General features: G+C 55.4%; 1 protein-coding gene across 1 annotated transcript in view; it reads left to right on the top strand.

Annotated features, from left to right (window-relative positions):
* The window catches only part of TRAF3IP1 (TRAF3 interacting protein 1), a 61199-nt gene that overhangs the window by 6630 nt on the left and 30286 nt on the right, over positions 1 to 24283 (top strand). The window contains exons 4-16 of the mRNA XM_077758340.1: positions 5 to 55; positions 3553 to 3621; positions 4003 to 4164; positions 6064 to 6204; positions 6307 to 6699; positions 10068 to 10139; positions 11051 to 11126; positions 13679 to 13780; positions 15080 to 15175; positions 20412 to 20513; positions 22783 to 22803; positions 23418 to 23586; positions 24120 to 24203. Coding sequence (XP_077614466.1) covers positions 5 to 55; positions 3553 to 3621; positions 4003 to 4164; positions 6064 to 6204; positions 6307 to 6699; positions 10068 to 10139; positions 11051 to 11126; positions 13679 to 13780; positions 15080 to 15175; positions 20412 to 20513; positions 22783 to 22803; positions 23418 to 23586; positions 24120 to 24203 — 1538 coding nt within the window. The remainder of the gene's footprint in view (positions 1 to 4; positions 56 to 3552; positions 3622 to 4002; positions 4165 to 6063; positions 6205 to 6306; positions 6700 to 10067; positions 10140 to 11050; positions 11127 to 13678; positions 13781 to 15079; positions 15176 to 20411; positions 20514 to 22782; positions 22804 to 23417; positions 23587 to 24119; positions 24204 to 24283) is intronic.

Below are 24283 nucleotides of genomic sequence, written 5' to 3'. Positions count from 1 at the left end.
GGAGAAGCTGCTGAGCAAGCCCCCGTTCCGCTACCTGCACGACATCATCACGGAGGTGGGGGCCGGGGGTCGGGGCCCTGGTGCGGGTGTGGACTCGGGTGGGGGTCAGGGCCCAAGTGAGGGCCGGAGTGGGGGTCCCAGGTGGCAGTCGGGGCCCTGGTGCGGGTCGGGACCCGGGCGGGCGACAGACAGGGCTGGGAGTCAGGCCCCAGGTGCAGCCGGAGTCGGGGTGCCGGGTGCGGGCCGGGGTCAGGGCCCGGGTGCCCCGGGGCCAGGGTCGGGGACCCGGGTCGGGAGCCAGGGTCCCAGGTGCGGACGCGCCAGGGTCGGAGCCGGGGATCGGGGCCCGGGTAGGGGTCGGGGTCAGAATCAGGGCTGGCGTTAGAATCTGCCTCGCAGAGCCGAGCGCAGCCCCTGCCCGAGCCCACTGGGCCCAATTCCGAGGCGCCTCGGCACCGAGTTGCCCTCACCCCTGCTCTTCCCTCTCCCCCATCCCCCTGGGCTGCCTCCCGCGGCCCCTCAGGGAGCCTTCTTTCTTTCCCATGTATCTGTTAGAGCTCCTCTTCCACTAGCCTGGCAGAGCCGTTTCTGTGATTCTGCCGCCCCTCTCAGTGCCTGGCTGGGGGAAGGCAGGCAGAAATCCTGCGAGGATGAAGTGATGCTTTTTTACCCTCATGCTCCCCACGTGTTTCTCACACTCCTCTGCACGGTGGTCACCACGTTTTGGATGCTTGATACATACCTGTGGGCGAATTTATTGAAGGTGGTTGTAGTGCCACCCAAAAGGGAAAACTCTAGAAGGGCAGGTTGATATTTGCTGCTGTTTGCCTGACCTCCGTGGAGATCGTCTAACTTTTCCCCAGCGGATGGTGAATCACCAAGCGGTGAAGACCATACCTGTTTGTTGCCATATCCTGGGTGAGCCGAGCTGAGTAAGGTACACAGAGGGTGCCCCACCAGCCTTCACTGTTGAACGAGGCTGTCAAGGCTCCTGGTAACTCAGGGCCGCGGTGCCCATTTCCATGGTGCGGCTAAGAAGGGCATTGAACCCAGCAACTCGGGCGTGGTCTCTGGGAGTTAGGAATCAGGTTGAACTTGGAGACTTCTGAGGGCTCCCCAGATGGGTCCTCCAGCTTCACTTCTCTCTCTGCCCAACAGGTGGGGTGTGTTCTCCTCTGCAGACTTGGCCTTCCTCATCTGCTCTCTCAACTTAGTTTATAATGTGCGCCCACCCTGTGCTTGAGGCTCTCTGGAATCCCGCCCACATCCTGGGGCTGTCTGGCCTGAGCCCCGCCTCCTTCTGTAGCAATACTTTCACCTGTCGGGGAGGGTGTTCAGGGAAGGGTGGGGCTGTGTCCCTTCTTCTTGTCCTAGGAAGTAAGCAGATAGGGTCCTCTAACCCAGGAGGGAAGAGGTGAGTTAGCCTGGAGGTGAGCCTTCCTGACCACAGTGCTTGCCACCATTTATCTTTATCTTCTCACACCTTTGTCTTCTGGGTTAGTCCTGTCTGCCCGCCGAGGTGGGGTGACAGGAGCCATGTGCCTCGTACCGTGGGTCTTGGCGTGGTGCCGGGCTCCCAGAAGGTCAGAGTGCATCGTAGTGGAGAAGCAGGAGGGACGGTCTAGCAGGAATTGACCTGATTGGCCAGGCAGCCAGGCTGTGGAAGGAGTTACACGTTCTCCGTCAGGAACCAATGGTTTGCTTTTCTTTCACGGCTTTTCTTTCCTAATCTCATGCTGAAATTAATTTCTCTGCCTGTGTGAAGACAAATGCATTAACTGTCACCTACTTGTTGTGGATATTAGGGTGACTGACCTGTTGGAAAGCATTTTCAGGTAGGAGGCAAAGAGCCACCTCTGAACATCCTTCCCTGCCTCTCAGTATTGTATTCAGGTTACCATTGGTATTTTAGCTACGGCTAAACTAACTCGGCCTCTTTCGTAAATCAAAGCGTTGATCTTGTGAGGTTAATATTTCTTGTCCCTTAAAATTATTATTCACAATTTTAACTGTCTGCAGACTAGGAAAATGTCATAACAGACAAAATGAAAATGTTCCAGGAATATTAAACTCAGGATACTCTTTTTTTTTAATGTTTATATTTATTTTTGAGACAGAGAGAGAGAGACAGACAGACAGACAGACAGCAGGAGCAGGGGAGGGGCAGAGAGAGAGGGAGACACAGAACCCAAAGCACCTCCAGGCCCTGAGCTGTCAGCACGGAGCCCGACATGGGGCTTGAACCCATGAACCGCGAGATCATGACCTGAGCTGAAGTCGGTCACTTAGCTGACTGAACCACCCAGGCGCCCCTAAGCTTAAGATACTCTTAATATTCCATCTGTCTTCTCAGGAAAAGTAGTAGCACAACTCTTAGGTAGTCTGATGAGGAATGAAAACTAGCTTAATTAACAGCCAGCTTGGTGTCAGAGAAGTAGCCTGATGTTAGCGTGGGGCTGTCTTTTTCTCAAAAAAACATGTCTTGCACTAATAAATACACTCTAGCCCGCCAACATGCACATATAGGCGTATTTATGCTTACTACATACAATGTGGCTGATATTTTCAGTTTTATTTTTTGGAAAAATGCTTATTGCTACGCATCATGTTGATTTTACAGTGACCTCTTACATTTTGAGAAATTCTGATCCAAGAGAACCAGGGTCTTGGCTCTGTGTGTGTGTGTGTGTGTGTGTGTGTGTGTGTAGGAACAGGAAAATCCCTACCTGTAAAGCTGGGCTGGGGTACTGGGGAAGTGCAGGTTAAAGGCCAGGAGGGAGGGGCAGGGAGAGAACAAAAGGGACTTGGCCCAGGGCCGCCCCCTGCTGTGGCCAGGGAGCAGCGTGAGGGTGAGGAGAAAGACCTTTCTGTCCACAGTTAGAAACCCAGGCTGAGAAATTCCTTTTGGTTCCAGAGTCCACTCTCTCCACTGGGCCCGAGCAACCTTTGTAAGATGTCATCTGCCTGCTTTTGGAACCTTTCAGGCCCATGAGGTCCTCAGGCTCCTACTGTCCTGAACTACTACTTTTTTTTTGCTTTAAATTTTATTTATTGAAGTAATCTCTGCACCCAACATGGGGCTCAAACTCGCAACCACAAGGTCAAGAGCTGCGTGTTCCTTCGGCTGAGCCAGCCAGGCTCCCTTGAACCGGACTTGGCCCCGGACCTTGCCTGGACCGGTTAGCCGAGCACACGTTTTCTAAACACCCCCGCCCCCCACTCTCGTTCTGTTAGCCATGGCCTCTGTTTAGATAGGATCTCCCCTGGGAAGCGTTCCCTGACCGCCCCCCGGGTGTGGATTGGGGACCCCCCTCATGCTCACTTACTGCCCTGCAAGTCTTCATAACGTTCGCCTGCCCCCGCTTCCGGGCTGGGTCCTGCCTGCTGTAAGGCCGTGGACATGGTAGGTTCTCCAAAGCTTGTGGAGCAAGTGAACGAATTAAATACCGGATGTGGACAGACTCTGATGGCTCCTGACCGTGGGGCTCAGGGGGTGAGGCCCGTGGAGAGGCTGGCCCGTGAGCCGCTGACCGTGACCTTGATCTTTTGAAGGTGATTAGAGTGACTGGCTTCATGAAGGGCCTCTACACGGACGCCGAGATGAAGTCCGATAACGTTAAGGTAGGCTGCACCCCCCTCTTAACAAATAGGTGTTTTGTAAGCTCTGTGCCAGGTGTGTGTCCTTTATAGGCCGCTGTGTGCAGGCCTGTGGGGTTGGTTACACTGTGGGCCACGGTGCGCGCCCCCCTTCCGTTTCCCTGTTCCCACCAACTGCGTATCGTGCAGGTTCTATCCACCGAGAAGTGGAGTCAGGGCTTCAGAGTCTCTGTCAGCCCATCCGCTCGAGTTAAAAGCTCCAATGAATTATTTCTGTTTTGTTACAAAGACTTGGCATTTCCAGATTTGACATGTGTACGCAGGAGCCGTGCCTGTCGGACATGAAGACGTGCAGAGTGTGTTGGAAGTACTTTTCTGTTTGTGTTTTAAATGGACATCTTTCAGGATAAAGATGCGAAAATTAGCTTCCTTCAGAAGGCCATAGACGTGGTGGCGATGGTGTCGGGAGAGCCGCTGTCGGCCAGGCCAGCGCGGATCGTCGCCGGGCACGAGCCCGAGAGAACCAACGAGCTGCTGCAGAGACTGGGGAGGTGCTGCCTCAGCAAGGTAGCGCTGCCGCGGGGAGCTGGACCCGCCAGGGCTGGGAAGCGGGGCGGGGACGCGGGGTCCCAAGCCTGGGGACGGTGGCTGCGGGGCGTCTGCCAAATGCTACGCTTCGGAGCCTCGGGGCTGCGGGAGAAGTGATTTATAACCGTACCGGGAGACAAGGGGATGCCGGGCACACCTTCTCCAGGCTGACCTGTGACCTAGGGGACCTTACGGGCACTGGCCGCCGGGGCGGGTGGCTGGAGGCTGCGCGCCCCTCATCGAGGCCCTGCCTGCCTTCTCTTGGGCCTCCTTCCAGGGCGGGGGGAGGGGCAGGTGGAGGACCTGCTTTTCTTCTCCTCTGGGGCTCCTGGGCTCTTCCTGTTCCCTGCCTGCCTTTCCAGCCTCTGGTGTCCTCTGCTTCTCTTCCCCCCTCCCTCCCTCCCTGTCCCTCTGCTCCCCTCCCCCGGCCCCGGCTGTCTGCACAGAGGTGTGCTGCCGAGGGAAATCTCGTGTCACTTGTACAGGGACTCATTTTTTCTTTAAGTATTTTTATTTATTTCTAGGAGAGAGAGAGAGAGATAGCGTGAGCAGGGGAGGGTCAGAGAGAGAGAGAGATAGACTCTGAAATAGGCTCCAGGCTCCAAGCTGGCAGTCAGCACAGAGCCCGACGCGGGGCTTGAACCCACGAACCGCGAGATCATGACCTAAGCGAAAGTCGGACGCTTAACTGACTAAGCCACCCAGGCGCCCCCAGGGACTCATTTTTAGCTTCCTGGGATCCTCACTGTGGGTTCGAAGCTGGGGGTCTCTGCTTAGATCCGGCCCGGGGCCTTCTTGCTAAGGACGTTGAGCACATCTCGGCTTGGCGTCACCAAAGCCTGGGGAGAGGGTGTAGCTAATTCAGCCCTTCATGCGCCTGATGGGTTGTGGGCGGGTAACCTTCCGTGTTACCAAAGGGGGGAAGGGTGGGCTTCAGCACACAGCAGTGGTGGGGGTGGGGCCCCGAGGAGGCCTCCAGAGAGTCTCACCTGGGTCTTCGTCCAGCTCTCAGGCTTGGAAATGAGCTGATTCTGCCAGTGCCCTGCTCCGTCCCCAGGCCCCACCCCTGCATCCCTCGTGTTCACCCCTACATCTCTCGTGTTCCTTCCCTTTCAAATCACATTTGACTCCTGCCTTCCCTGCTGAGTCCTTTGCCAGCTTCCTGTTGCCTCCGGGCGCAGCCCTCTCCGCGGCCTGGCCCGTGGGGCTCCCGGAGACCTGGGGCTCCTTCCCGCCCTCCAGTTCCTCTCAGCTCTCACCCCCGTGCCTGCACCCTGGGGTCCCCTGCATGGCCAGGCCCCCTCGAGTCTTCGTATGGCGGCAGTGTGGGCTCTGGAGCCCTGGCCTCTCCTCCCTCCCAGGCGGACTTCGTTCCCGTGGCACTGGCGTCTAATTGTTGCATTCAGTCTCTTCCCCAATATGCACAAGGGTCCTTGACCTACAGTCTAGTACCTGGTGTGTGACCGTCGCTCGGTGCATCCTTGTGGAATGAGTGCGCTGTGAGGAGCGCTGAGTGGAGGTGCTCGAAGCCTCTGCCGGCAGGCAGGGATGGTGCAACAGAGGTTTGCATTGGGTGGAGCTTGAGCTAGAACATTCCGCAAGGCCCTTCCTGCACGGGGCCTCCGCGATCCTGGGAGAAGTACAGACGCTTGTGCGGGTCAGCTTTGCTGTCCTTTCTGACATCCTGGAGGTGACAGTTACCAGGAGATGCGGAACTTGGTGCGAACGGCATCCCCTTCTAAGATTGTATCCCGGGACCGTCCTGGGGAGACGCGGGGTGCGCTTAACGAGCTGCCCCTGAATGCCGATGCTCCCTTTGTCCCTTGCGCTGATGCCCTTTTCCCCTTGTCTTTCGTTGCCTCCCGCGTGGACCACAAGCTCTCCAGTGACGAGGCGGTGAAGCGAGTGTTGGCTGGAGAGAGGGGGGACGTGAAGGGAAGGGCCTCCCTGACGGCCAGGCCTCGGGAGCCGGACAACAGGAGCGCACGAGAGGAAGAGCCCGGCGTTCGTAAAGATGAGGTGAATTGCAAGTCGTGCGTGTGCGGAAGCGAGATACGGAGCCTTTCTGTGGCTCAGGCAAAGACGTTTGTAAGTGATGCTGCTGTCTGGCCTCTTCCTCAGGATGAAAGGAATTCTGACATAAAGGAGGAAAGTACGAGCAGAGACCGGAAGCAGAAGGAAGGAGTGAAAGAAGAAAGCAAAGCGAGAGAGAAGGACAGGGACAGGACGAAGGGGAGCGACCGCGACAGGCACAAGGAGCCCGAGAGGGACAAGCAGCGAGACGGCGAGAGCGAGCGAGCCAGGACCCGGGCCAAGCAGGACAGGGACAGAGGCCCCCGCGAGCGGGACAGGGACGCGGAGCGCGAGAGAGCGCGGCGGGGCGAGGCCGGGAAGGAGAAGGAGAGGTGGCGGGAGCGGGACAAGGGCCGGGACCGGCGGAGGGGCAAGGACGGGGACCCCTCCGGGGACGCCGACAGGGAGAAGGGCAGAGAGCACGACAGACCGGAGAGGAAGGTAGGGCCCTGTCGCCGCCCTCGGCCTCTCACCTGCGGTGCCTTCCGTCGGCGTCGCGCCTGGTCGGGAGCGGCTTTTCTGCGGCGCCGCCTGCGGCAGCCCGGGCTTCCCAGGGGCCGTGCCCGGTGTTTCACCAGGCGCTGGCCTCACCCCTGCGCTGCGGGCGCGTGTGTGGGGGCTCGGGACCGGGGCTTCGCACCGCCCTGTGCGAGCAGTCCTGCGTGTGCGGGCTCTTACACACGCCTTGCTCGTGGGCACGGCTGCCTCCACACGGTTAGGGCTGCTCGCCAGGGCCGTGCGCGTTTGCGGCGGAGCTCGGCACCTGCGGCTGCTCTGATTGTTGTTGAGTTGAATTTTCAGGTACGTTTACGACGGGCCAGAAAATTCGTTTGGTTTCAAACGGTGTTTTCTAAACGTGCGGATACTTTTGGGCTCACGGGAGGTGGGGTGGGCCTCCGTCAGGCCTGGCCTTGCAGGCGCCTGTCCCCCCGGGGAGCTCACGTTGTAAAGTGTCCCCACAGCTGTGGGAGTCTGCTGCTATGGAGGGAGCCCAGGTCCCAAGAGGTTCAAGGTCTGCCCAGGGCACGCGGTTGGGTGGTGAGGGGCGGGGCCCGTGCCTCCCGGGCCTGCAGCATCTCCGGGGCCCAGTGTGCATGGCCCTTGGGGACTCAGGGCCTCCCAGGAAGCCCCTGGAGTGATGGGCGCTGTGACAGATGTCATGAAAACCAGGCTTCCCTTAGGGAAGGTTTTAGAAATAACATAGCCATTCTGCATCTTTTGCCTCTTTTTAGAGGTTTAAGAAGAAAAAATGTTTTTCACTGACCTGATTTTTCTTTTTTTTTAATTTTTAAAAACTTTTTCAACGTTTATTTATTTTTTGAGAGAGAGTACGAGCTGGGAAGGAGCAGAGAGAGGGAGACACAGAATCTGAAATAGCTCTGAGCTGTCAGCACAGAGCCTGACGTGGGGCTTGAACTCATGAACCGTGAGGTCCTGACCTGAGCCGAAGTCAGACGCTCAATTGACTGAGCCACCCAGGCGCCCTGTCACTGACCTGATTTTTCTGAGGGGCTGGCACGCTCTTGCGCTCTTCCTGTGCGTGAGGCAGCCCCCTAACGGGGTGGCGCGCTCAGCTGTCCAGGCCTCATAAAGTGTCCCATCCGCTATGTTCCCTGAAAGCGCTAATGCTGTGACCAGTGTTTTAAATAGAAACCGAACTCCAAGGACGGTTTTTTTTTGTTTTTGTTTTTTTTTTAATTTTTTTTAATGTTTTTATTTTATTTCTAGGATACAGAGAGAGAGACAGCATGAGCAGGGGAGGGTCAGAGAGAGAGGGAGTCACAGACTGAAACAGGCTCCAGGCTCTGAGCTGTCAGCACAGAGCCCGACGCGGGGCTTGAACCCACGAACCGCGAGATCATGACCTTAGTGAAAGTCGGACGCTTAACCGACTAAACCACCCAGGTGCCCATCCAAGGACGGGTTTTATGGCAGGTCCGGAGGATGCCGGAGCCTACTGGGAGCGGCGGCTTGACCTCGCATGTGAGACCAGGGTGAAGGGCCTGTGCTGCTGCTGCTGCTCTTTTTAAATATATTTTTATTTACTTACTGGTTTTTTAACTTTATTTTTTTTTAATTGTTTTTTTTTTTTTAATATTTTTATTTCTAGGAGAGAGAGAGACAGCGTGAGCAGGGGAGGGTCAGAGAGAGAGGGAGACACAGACTGAAACAGGCTCCAGGCTCTGAGCTGGCTGTCAGCACAGAGCACGAACCGTGAGATCATGACCTAAGCGAAAGTCGGACACTTAACCCACTAAGCCACCCAGGCGCCCCAAAAATTGTTTTATTGTGTTTATTTTTGAGAGAGAGACAGAGTGCGAGTGGGGGAGGGTGGAGAGAGAGGGAGACAGAATGGGAAGCAGGCTCTAGGCTCTGAACTGTAGCACAGAGCCCGATGCAGGCCTTGAACTCCTGAGTGTGAGATCATGACCTGAGCCGAAGTTGGACGCTCAACCAGCTGAGCCACCCAGTTGCCCCATGGTTTTTTAACTTTAAGTAGGCTCCATGCCCAACGTGGGGCTTGAATTCCCGACCCTGAGTTCACGAGTCACCTGTTCCATGGACGGAGCCAGCCGGGCGCCCTGGGCCTGTGCTTCTGCTCAGAGCTGGTCCTCCAGCCCCCAGAGCCGGCCTTCCTGGTGGTTTTTCCAGGGCCGGCCCCTCTGGTGTAAATCTGGGGTTCCTCTGTGGGATCTGGGGGGCAGTGCTCGCCGGTGGTGAGGACACCCCATGTGGATGCCTCCCAGGGAGCCAGGCTCCAGGACTTCCGTCCTCACCCTCTGTCAGTTCCCTTGACTCTCCCCCACTCGATTTCGGTCTGGAAGAGATGATGATCGGACCTTCTCAGTTGCCCTCAGGCTTTTGTGAAGATGAGGCGAATGGTTGGTGTGTCTAGAGAGGGGGTGCGGGGGGAGGGCCAGGGGTCAGGGCTGGGGGTGCGGTGCCTCCTCATCCTCGGGACAGCGGGGCGGCGAGGGGCTGTGCACAGAGCCCGGTACCCTCCACGGGGAGGTGGGGGAGCACGTGGCCATTGACCTGAGCCATCGTCCTTTGCTTCCCAGTCCTGGGGGGAGAATCTCTTGCTTTCCACTCCTCACATCTAGATGCGTCTGTTAGGGACCTGATTGTAGGTGTGAGTTGGTATGTGCAGTTTGTATGTCATTTGCTTTGGGCTCTAGAGCCTGAAGGCTTTGTGCACAAAGGAGCGTCCCTTTGCATGCAGCCCCACTCTCCGCAGCGGCGACCAGCGGCCCTGGGGCCGTGTTGGCCGGTGGTTTCTGTTCACTCCTTCCCCGTTTCTAGACGCCCGCGTCTCACTGAGAAGTTTGGCCTGGCGTGAGGACCCCGCGTGTCTGGGGGACTCCGTTCAGTGGTTTCCCGAGAGGCGCCGCTGCCCCTGACCCTGTTGCCTTCCCCAGGTGGCCCTTTGGGAATGCAGGTGGCATCGGGCCTGGAGTGTGACCAGTGCTCTCAAGGGCGGGTGCTCATGCTGCCGGTTGGCAAGAAACCTCTTGCATATCGATGTGTTTTTAGATGTAACAGGTTTGGGGCATCTGGGGGGCTCAGTCGGTTAAGCGTTTGACTTTGGCTCAGGTCATGATCTCACAGTTTGTGAGTTTGAGCCTCACGTCGGGCTCTGTGCGGACAGCTCAGAGCCTGGAGCTGCTTCAGATTCTGTCTCATTCTCTCTGCCCCTCCCCCACTTGTGCTCTGTCTTCCAAAAATAAATAAATGTAAACAAACAAAAAAAGATGTAACAGGTTTGAAGAGTAACAGAATATGATGAATTGTTGTTCTTTTTTTAACAGTCCTTGAGCTCAGGGGAGGTGTCTAAAAAATTGTCAGACGGATCCGTGAAAGACTCCAAAGCTGCAACAGAGGTAAACCTTAAAAAATAATTTCAAGAGACATAAACGGGTAGCTGTGTTGACCCAGTGACCGCAGTGCTGTGGCCTCTTCTGGCCCCTGGAGCCCTGGAGATGGGACATGGTGCAGGCCACACAGGAGCCCGGCGTCCGTGGCGGGCTGTGGCCTTTCCTTGTACATATGGGGTACAGAGGGATGGGGGGTCATTCGGGAGAGAGTCCGGGCAGTGCCGCTGGTGAGTCGGGGAGTAGATTCAGTCTCCAGGCAGTTCCAGGAAAGCAGGGGCGCCGGAGGGACCCCTCCAAGCTCTGCCTGGCCTGTGTGGGACCTCGCAGTGCATGTCCCACGGCTGGGGGATGGCCGGGGTGGGCCACATCTTCTCTGTGCCTCTGGCCCCCAGACGTTAGACTCGTCCCGACTTTCATAGTCCAGTTTGCATTTCAGAAGGGGTATCCAGGCAGCTGCCGGGAAGACGGACGAAGCGTGGAGTGGAGGCTGGGAGGCCGGTTAGGGGTCATTGTGGCAGGTGCAGCAAAGCCGTGGTGGCTGGTTTGCGCTCTGAACGTGAATGCTTGCACTGCGAGTTGTTAGGACGGACGCGTGTGAGTAGCTAGCATCTGGCCACGGAGGGTGAGTCCTCACGAACGCATCTGCTAAGATAGTGTTTCTCCGTGTGGTTGGTGGACTGCTGGCCTTTCTTAGCCTTTGCAGAAGATGGATTTCTGACTGTAGAATGAAGGGGCCTCCTTGTCTTCCGTTCAGCCTCAGGGCAGGGGGCCGACTCGGTATCTGGTACCCTTTAGAGCATCTGGATGGTGGTGTTGTTTCCTCTTTGTTCTTTATTAAGTGGAGCTTGTATCAAAAGTCTGCTGAACGTATTGCCTGACAGACACCAAGTCATTCTTTTTCACTCTCTTTTCTTTAGAGCGAGGTTTCCACCAAAGCATCCAGGTCAGTGACCACAAAGACCTCAAAACGGCGACCCAAAAATTCAATAGAAGGTACTGCAAGTTTATCATTATAAGTAACTAAAAATTGGGAAATCTGTCACAGTATCTGGTAGAAAAGAGTCCTGTGCCTGGAAGGCAGCTGTGCCGTCGGGGGGTGGGGGGACGGGGGGGATGAATAAAGACTGTGAAAGGGGTGAAGATCTGTTCCTCCCTCCCTCCCTTTCTCTCTCTCTCTCACGCGTCTGTGTGCGTGGGAGCCCATGACACCAGGGGCAGGGAGCACCTCTTTGCTGGAGATCTGTTGCCATCTGGAAGACGTGCTCAAATTTTAGTTTTCCAAAAGTGGTTACCAGTCGCTCGTTGTCATTGACTGGTCGCGTGAGCCAGTGGGCTCACCTTAATCCTGACCAGGGAGGCCGACAAGAGCAGCCTGCTCTCAGGTGATGATTATCATTTAGAAAGCAGCAGAAATGTCCCCGGGAGTCCAGCTGAAAGGGAAGAGGTGGAGCTCAAGTGGTCAGGCCTGGTGGGTGCCTGGTTCTGACCTACCCGTAGGTGGGGTCAGTCGGTGCGGGTGCCGGGTGCGGCGAGCACCCCCTGCAGGCTTTCAAGTGAAGTGTCCTGTTACTTTGAATGAGCGGCAGTAGCACCTGAGAAATCTTCCTTCTCCTGGGTCCTGGAGGCCCAGGTGGTGTGGCAGCGTGCCCTCGTTGGACTTGGGAAGTGCAGGGAGATGAGGCAGAGAGCCCCTCCTAGTGGTACGCAGTGCCCGTGAGCGCCTCTGTGCCCGCAGCTGGCCTCTTGCGGGCGATCTCTGCGGGCCAGGCTCCTGGGAGGGGCCCCTGGTGCCCAGGGCAGGCAGGCTCTCGGGGGTCAGCGCGGCGCACACCCGCTGTTCCCCGTGCCCGACACCTCTTCCAGTGTTTCCGAGGCTTGCCGGCCGATTTGGGTCAGTGAAAGATGAACGGTGCTGTCTCTTTTTAGTTGCTGTGAAATTGTGTATTTTTGACGCGTGTTAGTCATCTGCACTGACCTCTCGGGCCTGTCCTCGCCTGTGTGGGCTCCTCACCGCTGCGACGGGCAGTTTCTGTGTTCTCAATTTGCACAAGCTCCCTGCTCGTGAAGCGCGTCTGCCGATTTTTAGATACGGGTTTGGGTTTTTTCCCCAGTTCATCCCTACTTGTTGCATCTCGCTCCTGACTTGCCTGGGTCCTTAGTTTCCCCACTGGGAGTAGCCAGTCTTTGTGGCTTTTATAGTTTGTGCAGAGATTTGAGAGACGAAGCTTGTGTTTGTCGTACGTTTTTATGTTTAATCTTTTTAGTTATGGTGTAAGGGGAGGCTCTCAGGTTATACTTTTGGAGTAACTCACCAGGTGTTCCAGAATTACTAATATGAAGTCATTTTATGTGCTTATTCTTCCAGATTATTTTGCAAGCACTGAATCAAAAAGTCTTCCATCCCTTGAATAGAACTAATGAGTTTGTCAGGATTAGGTTCACGTGTTACACGTGTGCCCTCGCTGTTGGAGGAGATTGGACACTTATGGTTTCAAGTTAGTACCAGCATCTCTGCCTCTCCCAAGAGGACATGTGTGCCCGTGGCGGGCAGTGTCTGTGGTCAGGACCAGGGTTTTCCGTGGTCAGTGTGTGCCCGTGCCGGGCAGTGTCCACGGTCAGGACTGGGATGGTCCGAGGTCAGTGTGCGCCTGTGCCGGGCGGTGTCCGTGGTCAGGACCAGGGTTTTCCGTGGTCAGTGTGTGCCCGTGCCGGGCGGTGTCCACGGTTAGGACTGGGATGGTCTGAGGTCAGTGTGTGCCCGTGCCGGGCGGTGTCTGTGGTCAGGACCAGGGTTTTCCATGGTCAGTGTGCGCCCGTGCCAGGCGGTGTCCACGGTCAGGACCACGGTCGTCTGTGGCCGGCGTGTTCAGCGATGCCGACTTCTTTCTGCTCCCTGTCGTCAGCTGGGTGCTGGAACACATGAGTGTCACTGACTGTCGTGACTGCGCCGTAAACCTGGCCTGTGTTCCTCTCAGCCTACAGTTCTGTTGATTTTGGGTTGTCTTCAGCGGACAGGTGTTACCGTCTCCTTTTCTAACAGCTCAGTGTGTGCAGTGCATCTGAGTTTACTGGGGAGCTGGGACCACGGGGCCCCTCCTCTGTCGTCTCGCAGAGAACTGGTTACCAGGCTTTGTGACACTGAGCCTTACCGAGCTGTCAGGTGGGCTCTGTCCCCTGCCTGCGAGCCGGGCGCGGACCTCAGCGCCCAGTCTCCCCCAGCGAAGCTGCCGTACTTAAATGGGTGGCACTTGGGCAGATGTCCAGCATCCGGAAGGTGTATGAGGCGCAGGACGTCTGGGTTCTACTCAAGGGGATAAGCCTGCGTTTGCCTGGGGGTCGGGTATCAGGTTTGTCAGTCGTACATGGAATCTTAAAGTTCCTCTGAATCCCTGCAGAACCCAAAAAACATTCTTCATAAGAGTATGATAATTTTTGCTTACCATTAAGTAGTGCGTTGTAGCAGAAAAACGTGCTACAATTGACTGTACGATGCAGCGTTACAAGTTGAGTGTAACACACACTTCCGTTATGCAATTTCACATCAGGAAGAAGGGAATCTAAAACCAGTGAAAATAGTGTCTCCCCTGAGAAAGAACACAGCTCTTCCCACAGCAAAGCTAAGAAGGAACATACCACGAAAGTGCTCGGTAAGACGAAGCAACCCCTTGTGGGGCCACTGCGTTGGAGCCTGAGACCTTTGCTTCTCTCTGAGCACCGGCCGGGTGGGGTTCTGGGGTGGACCCCTGCCCCCCGGAGCTGCCCTGACCGTGTGCGGGTCTCTACCACATTGAGTGACAGGCTGGGCTTGTCCCTTTGAGTCTTGTGCAGATACTTACGGGGTAGCTGGCCCCCGGGGAGTATGACGTAGAGGGTGAGGCAGGTTGTAAAGAGAACACAGGGTGCTACGTTCACGTTAACGAGGAGACGGTGGATGGAGACCGTGGCCGAGAGGAGTGGGTACCGCAGGGGCGAGGTGTGGAGGCACAGGAGGGGCTGTGTGGGCTGACGGAGGGCATGTGGGTGTCCGGGAACGGGCAGAGGCCCTGGCTGGGGGACAGCCCTGCCTGTGTGAGCGATGGGAGGCCCGGCAGCGAGGCTGGCGGGGACGGGAAGGGGAGGAGGCCGCCCGAAGAGGCGGGGGCCACGCTGGCCCAGTGTGAGCAGCGAGTGTGAGCAGAAGCCCTGGGGGCACGTGAGGCCGGACGGAGGCCGGAACCGACTCAGGCTTTAGAAGCCTCTCCTTTTAAAACTGGTGAGAGGCAAGTATGGAGGCCGGACAGCAGCTAGGTGTCTGGGGGAGAGCGTGACGGCGGGGACCCTAGCGTCCCTGGTGAGAACAGGTTGGGCGTAGGACACATTTGATGGAAGGAAGAGGTATGCTGGGTGACTGCGGGGCACTTGTAGGAGGAGAGGGCATGGGGGTAAGGTCAGTGGGGACGGGTGGGCACAGGGGTGGCCCCCTTCACCGCAGCGGGAGGGCTTTGGGAGAGGCCGGTCTGTGGGATGGGCGGCAGCACGAGGAATTCTGCTCCCGCACACGGGTCCGAGGTGGCTGCGAGCGGCCCGGGTTGTGGGGACCCAGCAGTCGGGGGCCGAGGCCCTGAGGTCGGGGAGGGGCTGGAGCCATTGGCAGTGGGGGTCTTTTGCACGGTGGTCTTTCCCACCGTGGAAATTTGTGTGAAGTTAAAGCATGGGCCGTGGAGATGAAGAGGGTGGGCTCTGGGCTTCCCAGGGAGGGGGCGGTGCAGCAGCTCGTCCGGCAGCCTGGAGAGAGGCTGTCCTGAGAGCCGGGGGCTGGAGGGGTGGGGGTGGGGGCATCCTGTGACTCCGCAGGGGACGAGCTAGTGTGAGCCTGGTGTAAACCCCGTCAGTCCCAACAGGAGCACCCGCCCCGCATGCAGAATCCTCTGCGGTGTTTTAATCTGTTGTTAACTATTTTATGTCAGGAAGAAAGGAAGATAGTATCTCAGCTAAAGTTTTAGACCCCGTAGTGGCTGGATTAAATAATGAACCAGATCAGGAAACTGCAGCTTCGGAAATAGGTAAGAAAAGGAATTCTTTACCACTTTGACATGAAGCATTTATCTCTCAGTGTAGTTATACTTTTTATTATTCTAATCATGATATACCGAAGATCAGAAATGATATCAAATATTGATACGATGTCAGTGACATTGATATTCCACTTGCTTTAGTTTGCTAAGTTATGATAAAGAGTATTAACTCGGTTTTAGTTAACTTTTATACGCCTTTTTACATGTAACTCATTTTCACATCTAGATCAAAATGCTTTCTTCATCTTGCTATTAGGGTTTAGAAACTGATGTGGATGGTTAGGGAAATTGCCGCTCAGCTCTCCCAGCCTCGCTGCTGGGTTGTGCTAAGGGCCTGCTCCCCACTGAAGGTGGCAGGAGGGGTCGTGGCCCGTGGCTTGCCCTCTTACGTTGGGGTGGGCCGTGTGCACCACATCCTCGCCCCGCCGCTGAGGAGCCATTAGATGCATGGATTTGGGATTTCAGGTGCGGTGATCATGAGGAATATCACTATTTGTGATGGTAAGCTAAATTCTTCAGAAATACTAACAATTTTGAGTGACATTTAAGAGAAAATATAGTGTAAATCTTTTTAAAAATGTTTTATTTAAATTTATTTTTGAAAGAGCGAGTGAGCATGAGTTGGGGCAGGGCAGAGAGAGAGGGGTCAGACGATCCAAAGTGGGCTCTGAGGTGACAGCAGCAAGCCTGGCGTGGGGCTCGAACTCATGAACCGTGAGACCATGACCCAAGCTGAAGTTGGACACTCAACCAACTGAGCCACCAGGTGCCCCTCCAGTGTAAGGGAAAGATCAAAATTTTTCTAGGCTAAACTTGCCTTGTATCCATTTGGGTTTTAAAAATTCTGCGCCTGTAGCTAGAGTAGCGGTAAGCACATCTTTCCGTACGTGCGCTTTCCCTTTCAGAAGCTGAGCGCCCAAGACGGGTGGGGGTGCTGTTTGCCAACTCACTGCTGCATCCCCTACTCAACCCGCACAGTCAGTGTCCAAGGTGGTCTGAGACCCAGGTTTATCTAGCTCTTTCGCGCTGTGGCCCACCGACTGAAGGGCAGTGGATGGGAGCAGAGTGGGTTCTCACTGATGAACTTGACAGCAGGCAGGCATGCCGCCGTTCACCCACACCTTGTCAAAGTATACGGATTTCACTTCTGCAGAGGCTCAGCTGCGGGGAGCCCCTGTACTGGCAGAGGGGGGCAGGTGGTGCTGGCGGTGGGAGCGGAGACCGCCACCTGGGGCAGCCGGCTGGGCGGTGTCCGTCTGCCCGCATCCCAGACGGGACGGAAGACCCCATTCCTGCCCCTCACTGCTAAGGGGGTGTGGAAACACCTGCCTCGAGATGAAATGAGGTCTGTCCAGAAAGTGGCCGGCTTGTCACATGTGGGCCACACGCCATCTGCTTTGCACTTGCCACCTGAGTTCTGCACGCCCCGGGTCTCGCGCTGAGATGGCGTGATGGTTGGAAGTACACGGAGGTAGCTGCTCACTCCTGTGCCCTCACTTGGTAGATGTTCTCTCTGGAACTTCTCAGCACACGGTTCTCGCTGAGAGCTTTGCAGAGATGAGACCGGAGCCTGGTGCCCCCTGGTGGCCACGAGTGGAGCCCTGCACCCGGTTCCTGGGGGGTCCTGGGCCCCCCGCGCTTCCTCCCCTCCCCTTTGGTCCCGCCCCTGCACGTCACCGGCCCCTGTGCTGTGGGGACTCAGGTTTGTCAGCTGCCTCACCGTGGCTCATTTTCCAGTGGAGCGTGGTTCCGGTCCGGTGTCGCTGGCTGGGCTCGCTGAGCCTTTCCTCTCAGGGCCCCTCCGCCTGAGCTGCTGCTTCTCAGCCGCGCCGTCCCCCGTTGTGCCTGCTCGCCTGGGCCCTGGCCGGACCTCGGCCGCCCGCCCGCGGCACAGGGGCGTCACGGGAGCGTCCCTGAGCTTGCTGTGCCCGTTGGCTGTGTCTCCGGTGCAGCGAACAAGTTGCAGGGACGCTGTCCACTCCTGCCCTGCTCCGTGTCGGAGCGCCGTGCTCTGTGCCGTTGTTTGACGGGACACCGTGACAGCCGCAGAGCTGTGTTGTGCTTGGGTGCCCCCCCCATGTCCTTTTGCCCTATTGTGTAAAATCTTTTATTATAATAATGCAGAGTCGGGGCGCCCGGGGGGCTCCGTCGGTTAAGCGTCCGACTGCGGCTCAGGTCATGATTTCACAGTTTGTGGGTTTGAGCTCCGCGTCGGGCTCTGTGCTGACAGCTCAGAGCCTGGAGCCTGTTTCAGATTCTGTGTCTCCCTGTCTCTCTGCCCCTCCCCTGCTCATGCTCGCTTGCTCTCTCTGTCTCTCTCAAAAATAAATAAACATTAAAATGTAGAGCAGAACAATTAACATCTACTTCTCACATGGATAACATTTTGTCTAATGTTCTAATATTTTGTCATTTTTGCTTCATCTTTAGTGACGTAGTTTCTGAACTGTTTCAAAGTATATTAAAACCATTCTAACACTTACCTGTAAATACTTTAACATACAGCTAAAAAAAAAAAGACCGCTTCAACATAGCCACAGGATTCTTATCGTACGTAGCAGATACCATCCCCCAGTGGTATCTAAATCCAGGCTGTGTTCTTCTCATCTCAAAAATGTTATTTTTTAAAAACCAGGATCCCATTAAGATTAATACACTATATGTTTTTTATTCTTTTTGTCTTTTTAAATCATTCAAATCTCATTTAAATAACAGCCCCTTCCCCCCTTGCACCCTGGCTGGTCCTTTTCATTCAGCACACTGACTTTTTTTAATGTTTATCTTTGAGAGAGAGACACACACAGAGCCCTAGTGGGGGAGGGGTAGAGAGGGAGGGAGACACAGAATCCAAAGCAGCTCCAGCCCTGGCAGCACAGAGCCTGATGCGGCCGAACCCACGAACCCCGAACCTCAAGATCATGATCTGAGCAGAAGTGGGACGCCCCACCGACTTAGCCCCCCGGCGCCCCCCAGCACACTGACTTTTGAAGAGAGGAGGTTGCACGTGTTGTGGAATGATCCACCTTCTGGATTGTCTCATTTCTTTGTGGTGTCATTTAACTTAGGACACTCCTTCCCTCCCCTTCTCCCCAGACTGCTCCTTGATGTGAAGTCCTCATCAGGGTTGGGTGGAACGTCTTGCTTCGCCCTGACCCCTGCACAAGCGAAGCTGCGTCCCCGCCTCCTGTCCCATCTGGACACACCCCGTGACTCTGGGTCCCATAATAGGATGCTCGGCCTGCTGGCCGGCAGGGCAGAGCCCCTCCCTGGAAGCCCTGGTTGCATGTACACGTGGGCGTGGTCAGCAGCTCTGCGCTGCTGCAGTTTGCACGGCTCTTTGGCAGCTGGGGCAGGGGGCTGCGTGCGGCCGTGTTGGGGGCTGTGTTGGGGCCGCGCCTCTGCTGAGTTTCGGGGGTGGTGAGGCCAGGCGCTGGTTCAGGCTCGGCGCCCCGCCTTGTCCGCACCCGGTAGGTAGTGCCGTAGTAGGCTGGGGCGACCCGCGGCTCAAGAGGGCAGGAGCTGCTTGAGGTGCAGCGCTTGGGGGCACTGGAGCTTAGGAGTCAGGACGCCCAGCCCCCCAGCCCACGGGTGTCATTCCTGACCGCTAATTCAGACAACAGAGGGTGTTGATGCACCGATCGGCCAGTTCATAATCATTTTTATTTTTTATGGGTGCGATGGTTTTTTTTTTTTTTTTAAGCTGTTATTTGGCAGACTGGGTAATCTGTGATTAAGGATTGATGGTGATATTTATTATTAATGTATAGTCTGTTCTGTCTGTGTACATTGGGGGTTTGATAAAGCTTACTTAGGAATCCTATGAAAGGGACACCCGGGTGGCTCAGTTGGTTGAGCATCCAGCTTCAGCTCAGGTCGTGGTCTCGCGGTTCATGAGTTTGAGCCCCGTGACAGGCTCTGTGCTGACAGCTCGGAGCCTGGAGCTGCTTTGGATTCTGTGTCTCCCTCTCTCTCTGCCCCTCCCCTGCTCATGTTCTGTGTCTCTATCTCTCTCAAAAATAAATAAACATTAAAGAAAAAAGAATACTATAAGAAATGTTAAAACACCCATCATAGGCCCCTCAAAAAAGTAAAAAAAGAATGCCACAAGGGCTTGGAGGAGATAAAATGGTGCGAAGTGTCATTGGTCCCCTCAGGATACAGACAGAAGGTGTTGCGTTTGGAAGTCACTTACGGTTGGTGGGTTTTGTATAGGGTAGGAAGTTTTTGACACTTTCACATAAAGCAGGACAACCTATTGTGTTTTCTTTTAAAATAGTCTACAGCTTATGTTTAAGTTTAGCTTTGTTTTTGAGTTTAGTATATCATAATGATTCTTTTTTTTCTCTTATAGATTATAAACACTTAGTCACTTGAATCAGGCTGTTTAAAGCATTTTTATAGATTGAAAAATTCTCCTTAGAAAATTACATGTCTTCTATTGTTCGTAGTTCTATGATATAAAATCAGGTCTTTGATAGTTAATGGTAGTTTGATGCTGATATAAACTGTTTACTCGAATACTTTAAAGAAATTGTAAGGTTGTGTTTTAGGAAAGGGAATATTTTTCTAATTTTATTTTTGTCTCCTGGTTTCATTTTAGAGAGTGAGCTCCTGTAGCGGTGGGTTAGTTTTCTACCCTGGCCCTGCCACAGTTAAAACTCTGCTCCTTCAGCAGCTCCCTGTGCCCCCCGCCCCCTTATTTTTAATATAAAAATGTTTTATTTCTCGGGTATTTGATATTTTTTCTACTTTTATAGACGTTGGTATGTTAGCCAGTAATCAGTACACAAGTGTTTGGGAACTCTCGGTATATCTAGGGCTTTGTACTGTGCCGGAAGTGCACGGCCTGCTTTCCTGAAATTGCCACCTATTTGCAGCTTCTCAGCTGGGCCTGGCTGCAGTGGGGAGGCAGGTGGAGATGAGGTGGTGTCAGGAAGGTTCTGGAAATGGGGGTGGAGGGGCTAGTTGGCTTTGGCTGTGGGGACCCCAGGCCTCTGCCTGGGCTGAATGGGCCTGGGGTTTGCTCACAGGCCAGGCCCCCCTTCCCTCTCCTAAGCCCACAGCCACGCCGACAGGAACATTCTTGGCGTGAGTTCTCAACAGCTGCCTTTGGTGGGTGTTCTGTGGGCTTGCAGGGTGGGAAAGCGGAGATAAGTCCTGGAGCTGTAGGGGACCCGCCTGCGGTGTGCATCTTCGTGACCCGTTTTAAACTGTTTTATGTCAGGAACGAAAGAAGCTAATACTAACTCAGCTAGTGTTTCAGACGAGAATTCAGCTAGTCTGTGGCGTGAGAATGTCGAGCCAGAGCCAGCAGTGAAGCAGAAAGGTAAGAGGGCTGCCCTCTCCTCACTCCTTTCTCTTCTTGGTGAGGGAGACGGGGCTCCTCTCTCTGCCAGGGGGCGGTGGCCAGAGCCACAGGGTCCCCTTGGCTTTTTGACCCACACGAGTCCAGTCCCTGGTTCTTCATCAGGACTGGATGTGGTGAGGGACCCACGGTCGCCTTTTTACATCAGCTGGGCCAGGGCAGGCTGGTCACTGGGTAGGGGCACCAGCCTCTGTTGGGACCAACATCCTTTCTGGGGTAACGTGGCGGAGCCCAGGCGGTGTCGGGAATGACCCGAACCAAACTTCAGAGTCACTGCTGGGAGCCCCGCCCGCCCAGCCGCACACCACGCACGGTTCATGTTCAAAGAGGACTATTAAACAGCTCGGGACACCGTCCTGACCCGACCTTTCTGCCTGTCCTGTCATTGGGGTGTCTTAAGTTGTACCTCGGTGAGATTCTGCTTTGGGTTTGATTTTTCTCAGCATTTAAGAAAAACCGTGGTGAAAGGTGGTTTTGGCATTTGTCGGCCACGTGTCGGGCCCGGAGGGGTGCCGGTGCCTCATGGGGGAGCAGGTGGTGCCTCATGGGCCGGGTGACACTCGTCGGCTTATTCACCAGGGTTGCTGGCCGGGGCGTGGGGGCCACGGGGCAGCACAGGCCCCATGAGAGTTGGGATGAGTGGCTTAATCACATGTAGGTCATGTTGGTCCTGGAGGGAGCAGCCTGGGCCTTATGGGCGGTGGGGGGACGGGCAGGTTCCAGGGTGCCCCGGGCAGGGTCTGCGCCTGGATGGGGTGTGCATGGCTGGGGAAAGAGGCAGAGCTGGGGAAGGGTCCGGACAAGACCCACGCACCCCTGAGGCTTGAGCCCTCGCCGAGGGGTGGGGGACTCTCCTGTGAAGGGGTGAGGAGGCTGCCTTGCCCTCGCCATCTGGGCGTCGGCCTTGAGATCCAGTAGCCTCATGTCAACCCACGGTCTATCTCATCCTGGTGGTGTGAGTTTCGGAGAGAGCTTAGGGGTCAGGGGCCCGGGGTCCGGGCCGCACAGCGGCTATCACATGCTGGGCTTGACCAGGTGAGTCTGGGCGGCATGGCATCGAGGAGGGGTCTGCTGCTACCTGCTGTGGTCCCGGGGTCGAGCCCAAGCCCCCCGTTGCTATCGCCCTGTCCTTCAGTGGCGCTGTCTGGAAGCTCCATTTCTAGGCACCTCCTCACCACTACCCACGGTTCCTCAGGCTCGGCACGGGGCGCGTCCTCGGCCGCGTGACCCCCAGGGCTCCTGTGTTCCACATGCGCGGGCCTGTGGGCCCCTGGTTCCCGTTACCCCGGAGGCTGGGCCCCTCCTGTCCCTAGAGCCACCTTCTTTGGGGCCCCCCTCACATGGCTCTTTGACCAGTGCCCGGAACGTTCTCAGGCCGTCTCAGTGGGCAGGCTAAGGTGTCCGAGGAGTGCTCTTCACCCAGTGGGGGTGTGTGCTCTCAGGCGACCTGGGCCTGGTCCTTGTGCGTGGGGAGGGTCCCCATGTGCAGATGCGGCTGGAAGGTGACGAGGGCTGCGTGGCAGCAGCTGGTGGCCTCTCCCAGGTCCCTGGCACTGACTCGGAGCCGCACAGCTTTGGTGCTTCTGGAAGCGCGGTCACGCATTTTAAGTGTGTCGCACAGAGACTGTCCTCCTGCGCCTTTGGGTCCTCCCCGCCCCACCCCTGCCCTGCTCCCGCTCATGCGCTTGTGGCCGCGTAGGCCACCCTTGTCCCCAGAAGCAGCCCTCAAGGAAGAAGGATCGGGGTGAAAGGTAGCCCCTGGGGATCCTGAGAAGTTCCCTGTCGTTCAGGGGCCGTGGAAGCACCCTGCTGGTGAGCTCCGCGGGGCCCGTCGCTCTGTCCTGTCCAGTCGTGAAAGTGCCCGGAGCCTTGTTTGCCGGGTCACCCCTCTCGTGCCTCGCGTCCCAGTCGGTCTGCCCGCGGCTCCCTGGGCGAATCAGCTGTTGCCTATTTATTTGATTTGTGCGTGTGATCCATTCTCTTATCCGTTTCCTCTTTTCATTAATAACATTTATGCTTTAGAGTTTCCTGTCTTGTTTGTTCTCTGATCTTTGTGATCTGTGATCACAGCGGGAGGCTAGGAGAGGCCCTGAGGGAGGGCCGTGTTTTCCCGCACGCGGCCGGGTTACTTAGTTTGTATCTTTCCCTGGCCATGCTCTTTCACATACCGAGCTTTACTGAAACAAAAGTCGGTTTTCTGACGTGCCTTTTTTTTTTTTTTTTTTTTAAGGTGACTCCGCTAGCGAGGCAGGTAAGGAATGGCCTGAAGTAAGTGTGTTTGGTACAAATCGTGAAACTGTGTGTGTGTGTCAGTACGAACACGTACTCTCAAGTTCATTAAGGAAATATAAGTGTACCACTTTAAGATTTAATTTACGCATCTTATGTTCCAGAAGAATGCATTTCAGGATTCTTTCAAGAGTAAAAAATACATTTCTAAGTTCAAATTCTGATTTGTTCTATTTTCTAATTTAAAACCTTTTTATTTTAAATAGTGGAGTGAATTTAATTGCTTACCCTTTGTAGTTATAGTTTGTTACTTACTGATTAAATCTTGTCATCAAAGGGAAGCTTTATTCAGATTTTAAAAACAATTTGGTGTTTAATCCAAAGTAGGAAGCTGTTTAAATGCAGAAAAATATGAAGAAGGAAACAAGCACGGTTTCTAATGTAAATGTCCTGCAGAAATCCCCATCGTGTGTGTGTGTGTGTGTGTGTGTGTGTGTGTGGTGACGAGATACACCCGTTGCTGTTCTCAGTTCCGTGTTAGGATGATGATGTCATTCTGTGCAGAGGGTGTGGCCTGCGGTTGGAGTTACCCGCCCCCCCCCCCCCGTCACTAATCCTCACTAATCGTGGTGACAGGTGACCATCTCAACACCACCGGTTATGCCGTCCAGCCTTCTCAGGTTGTAGCTGACCGGATCCACCTACCTTTGGGAAGAAATGGAACCCATTTGTCTTTCCAGGGCCCGAGCGCACCCATCGCCCAGATCTTCACCAAATCTAGATCGGAAACGCCTCTTCTGTCTTTGTTAAAATGATAGACGAATAAAGTTCATGTGTATTTGCGCTTACCCGCCTGCTGTGTTTTCAGCACTTACCTATTTGTGTTTCTTCCCCTGTGAATGGCTGCCGCGATCGTCCCGGCTCAGAAGGAGAAGTCGNCCCCCAGTGCTCCCCCCAGTGCTCCCCCCAGTGCTCGAGCTTGACTAAGAGGAGGTGCCTGTACAGAGAGCGAGAACCAGTTGTGTAACTTTCACATTCTGGGTATAAGTCACTGCACACACGGCATTTTAAAGATTTAGGGAAACTCATAATTATGGTAAATTATGTTTTGATTACTTTTGGGGCCTTAAAATGAATGAAAACATGAGATCCAAAGATGGACGCTTTAAGCTTGTCAGGTCCACGGAATGTTCTTAATAGGCTGCAGACGGCGTCCTGACTGGCATGTTGACGGGGGCGGGGGGAGTTCGCGACGACACTGACCTGGGTTTTCTCGTCCACTTTGAAATGTGCAAGTGTGTGATATCCGTTTCTCGGTTTTGCATCCTCTGGGTCTAGAAGACTCCCTCGGCCTGGGAGCGCGAGGCCAGCGCCCCCCCGGGTGAAGCACCAGGACAGTGCGGAGGCGCTGGCGGCAGACAGGTGAGGCCTCTGCCGCTTGAGGCGGGGTGAGGACGGGAAGGGCCGCCTGCTGAGGGAGGGTGGGGGAGGACGGGGCGAAG

The sequence above is a fragment of the Crocuta crocuta genome, unplaced genomic scaffold (genome assembly GCF_008692635.1).
Source record: "Crocuta crocuta isolate KB4526 unplaced genomic scaffold, BGI_CrCroc_1.0 scaffold290, whole genome shotgun sequence".
Classification (NCBI taxonomy): Eukaryota; Metazoa; Chordata; class Mammalia; order Carnivora; family Hyaenidae; genus Crocuta; species Crocuta crocuta.
Note: the sequence above shows the minus strand (reverse complement) of the source record. Positions and strands in the feature narration are given on the sequence as shown.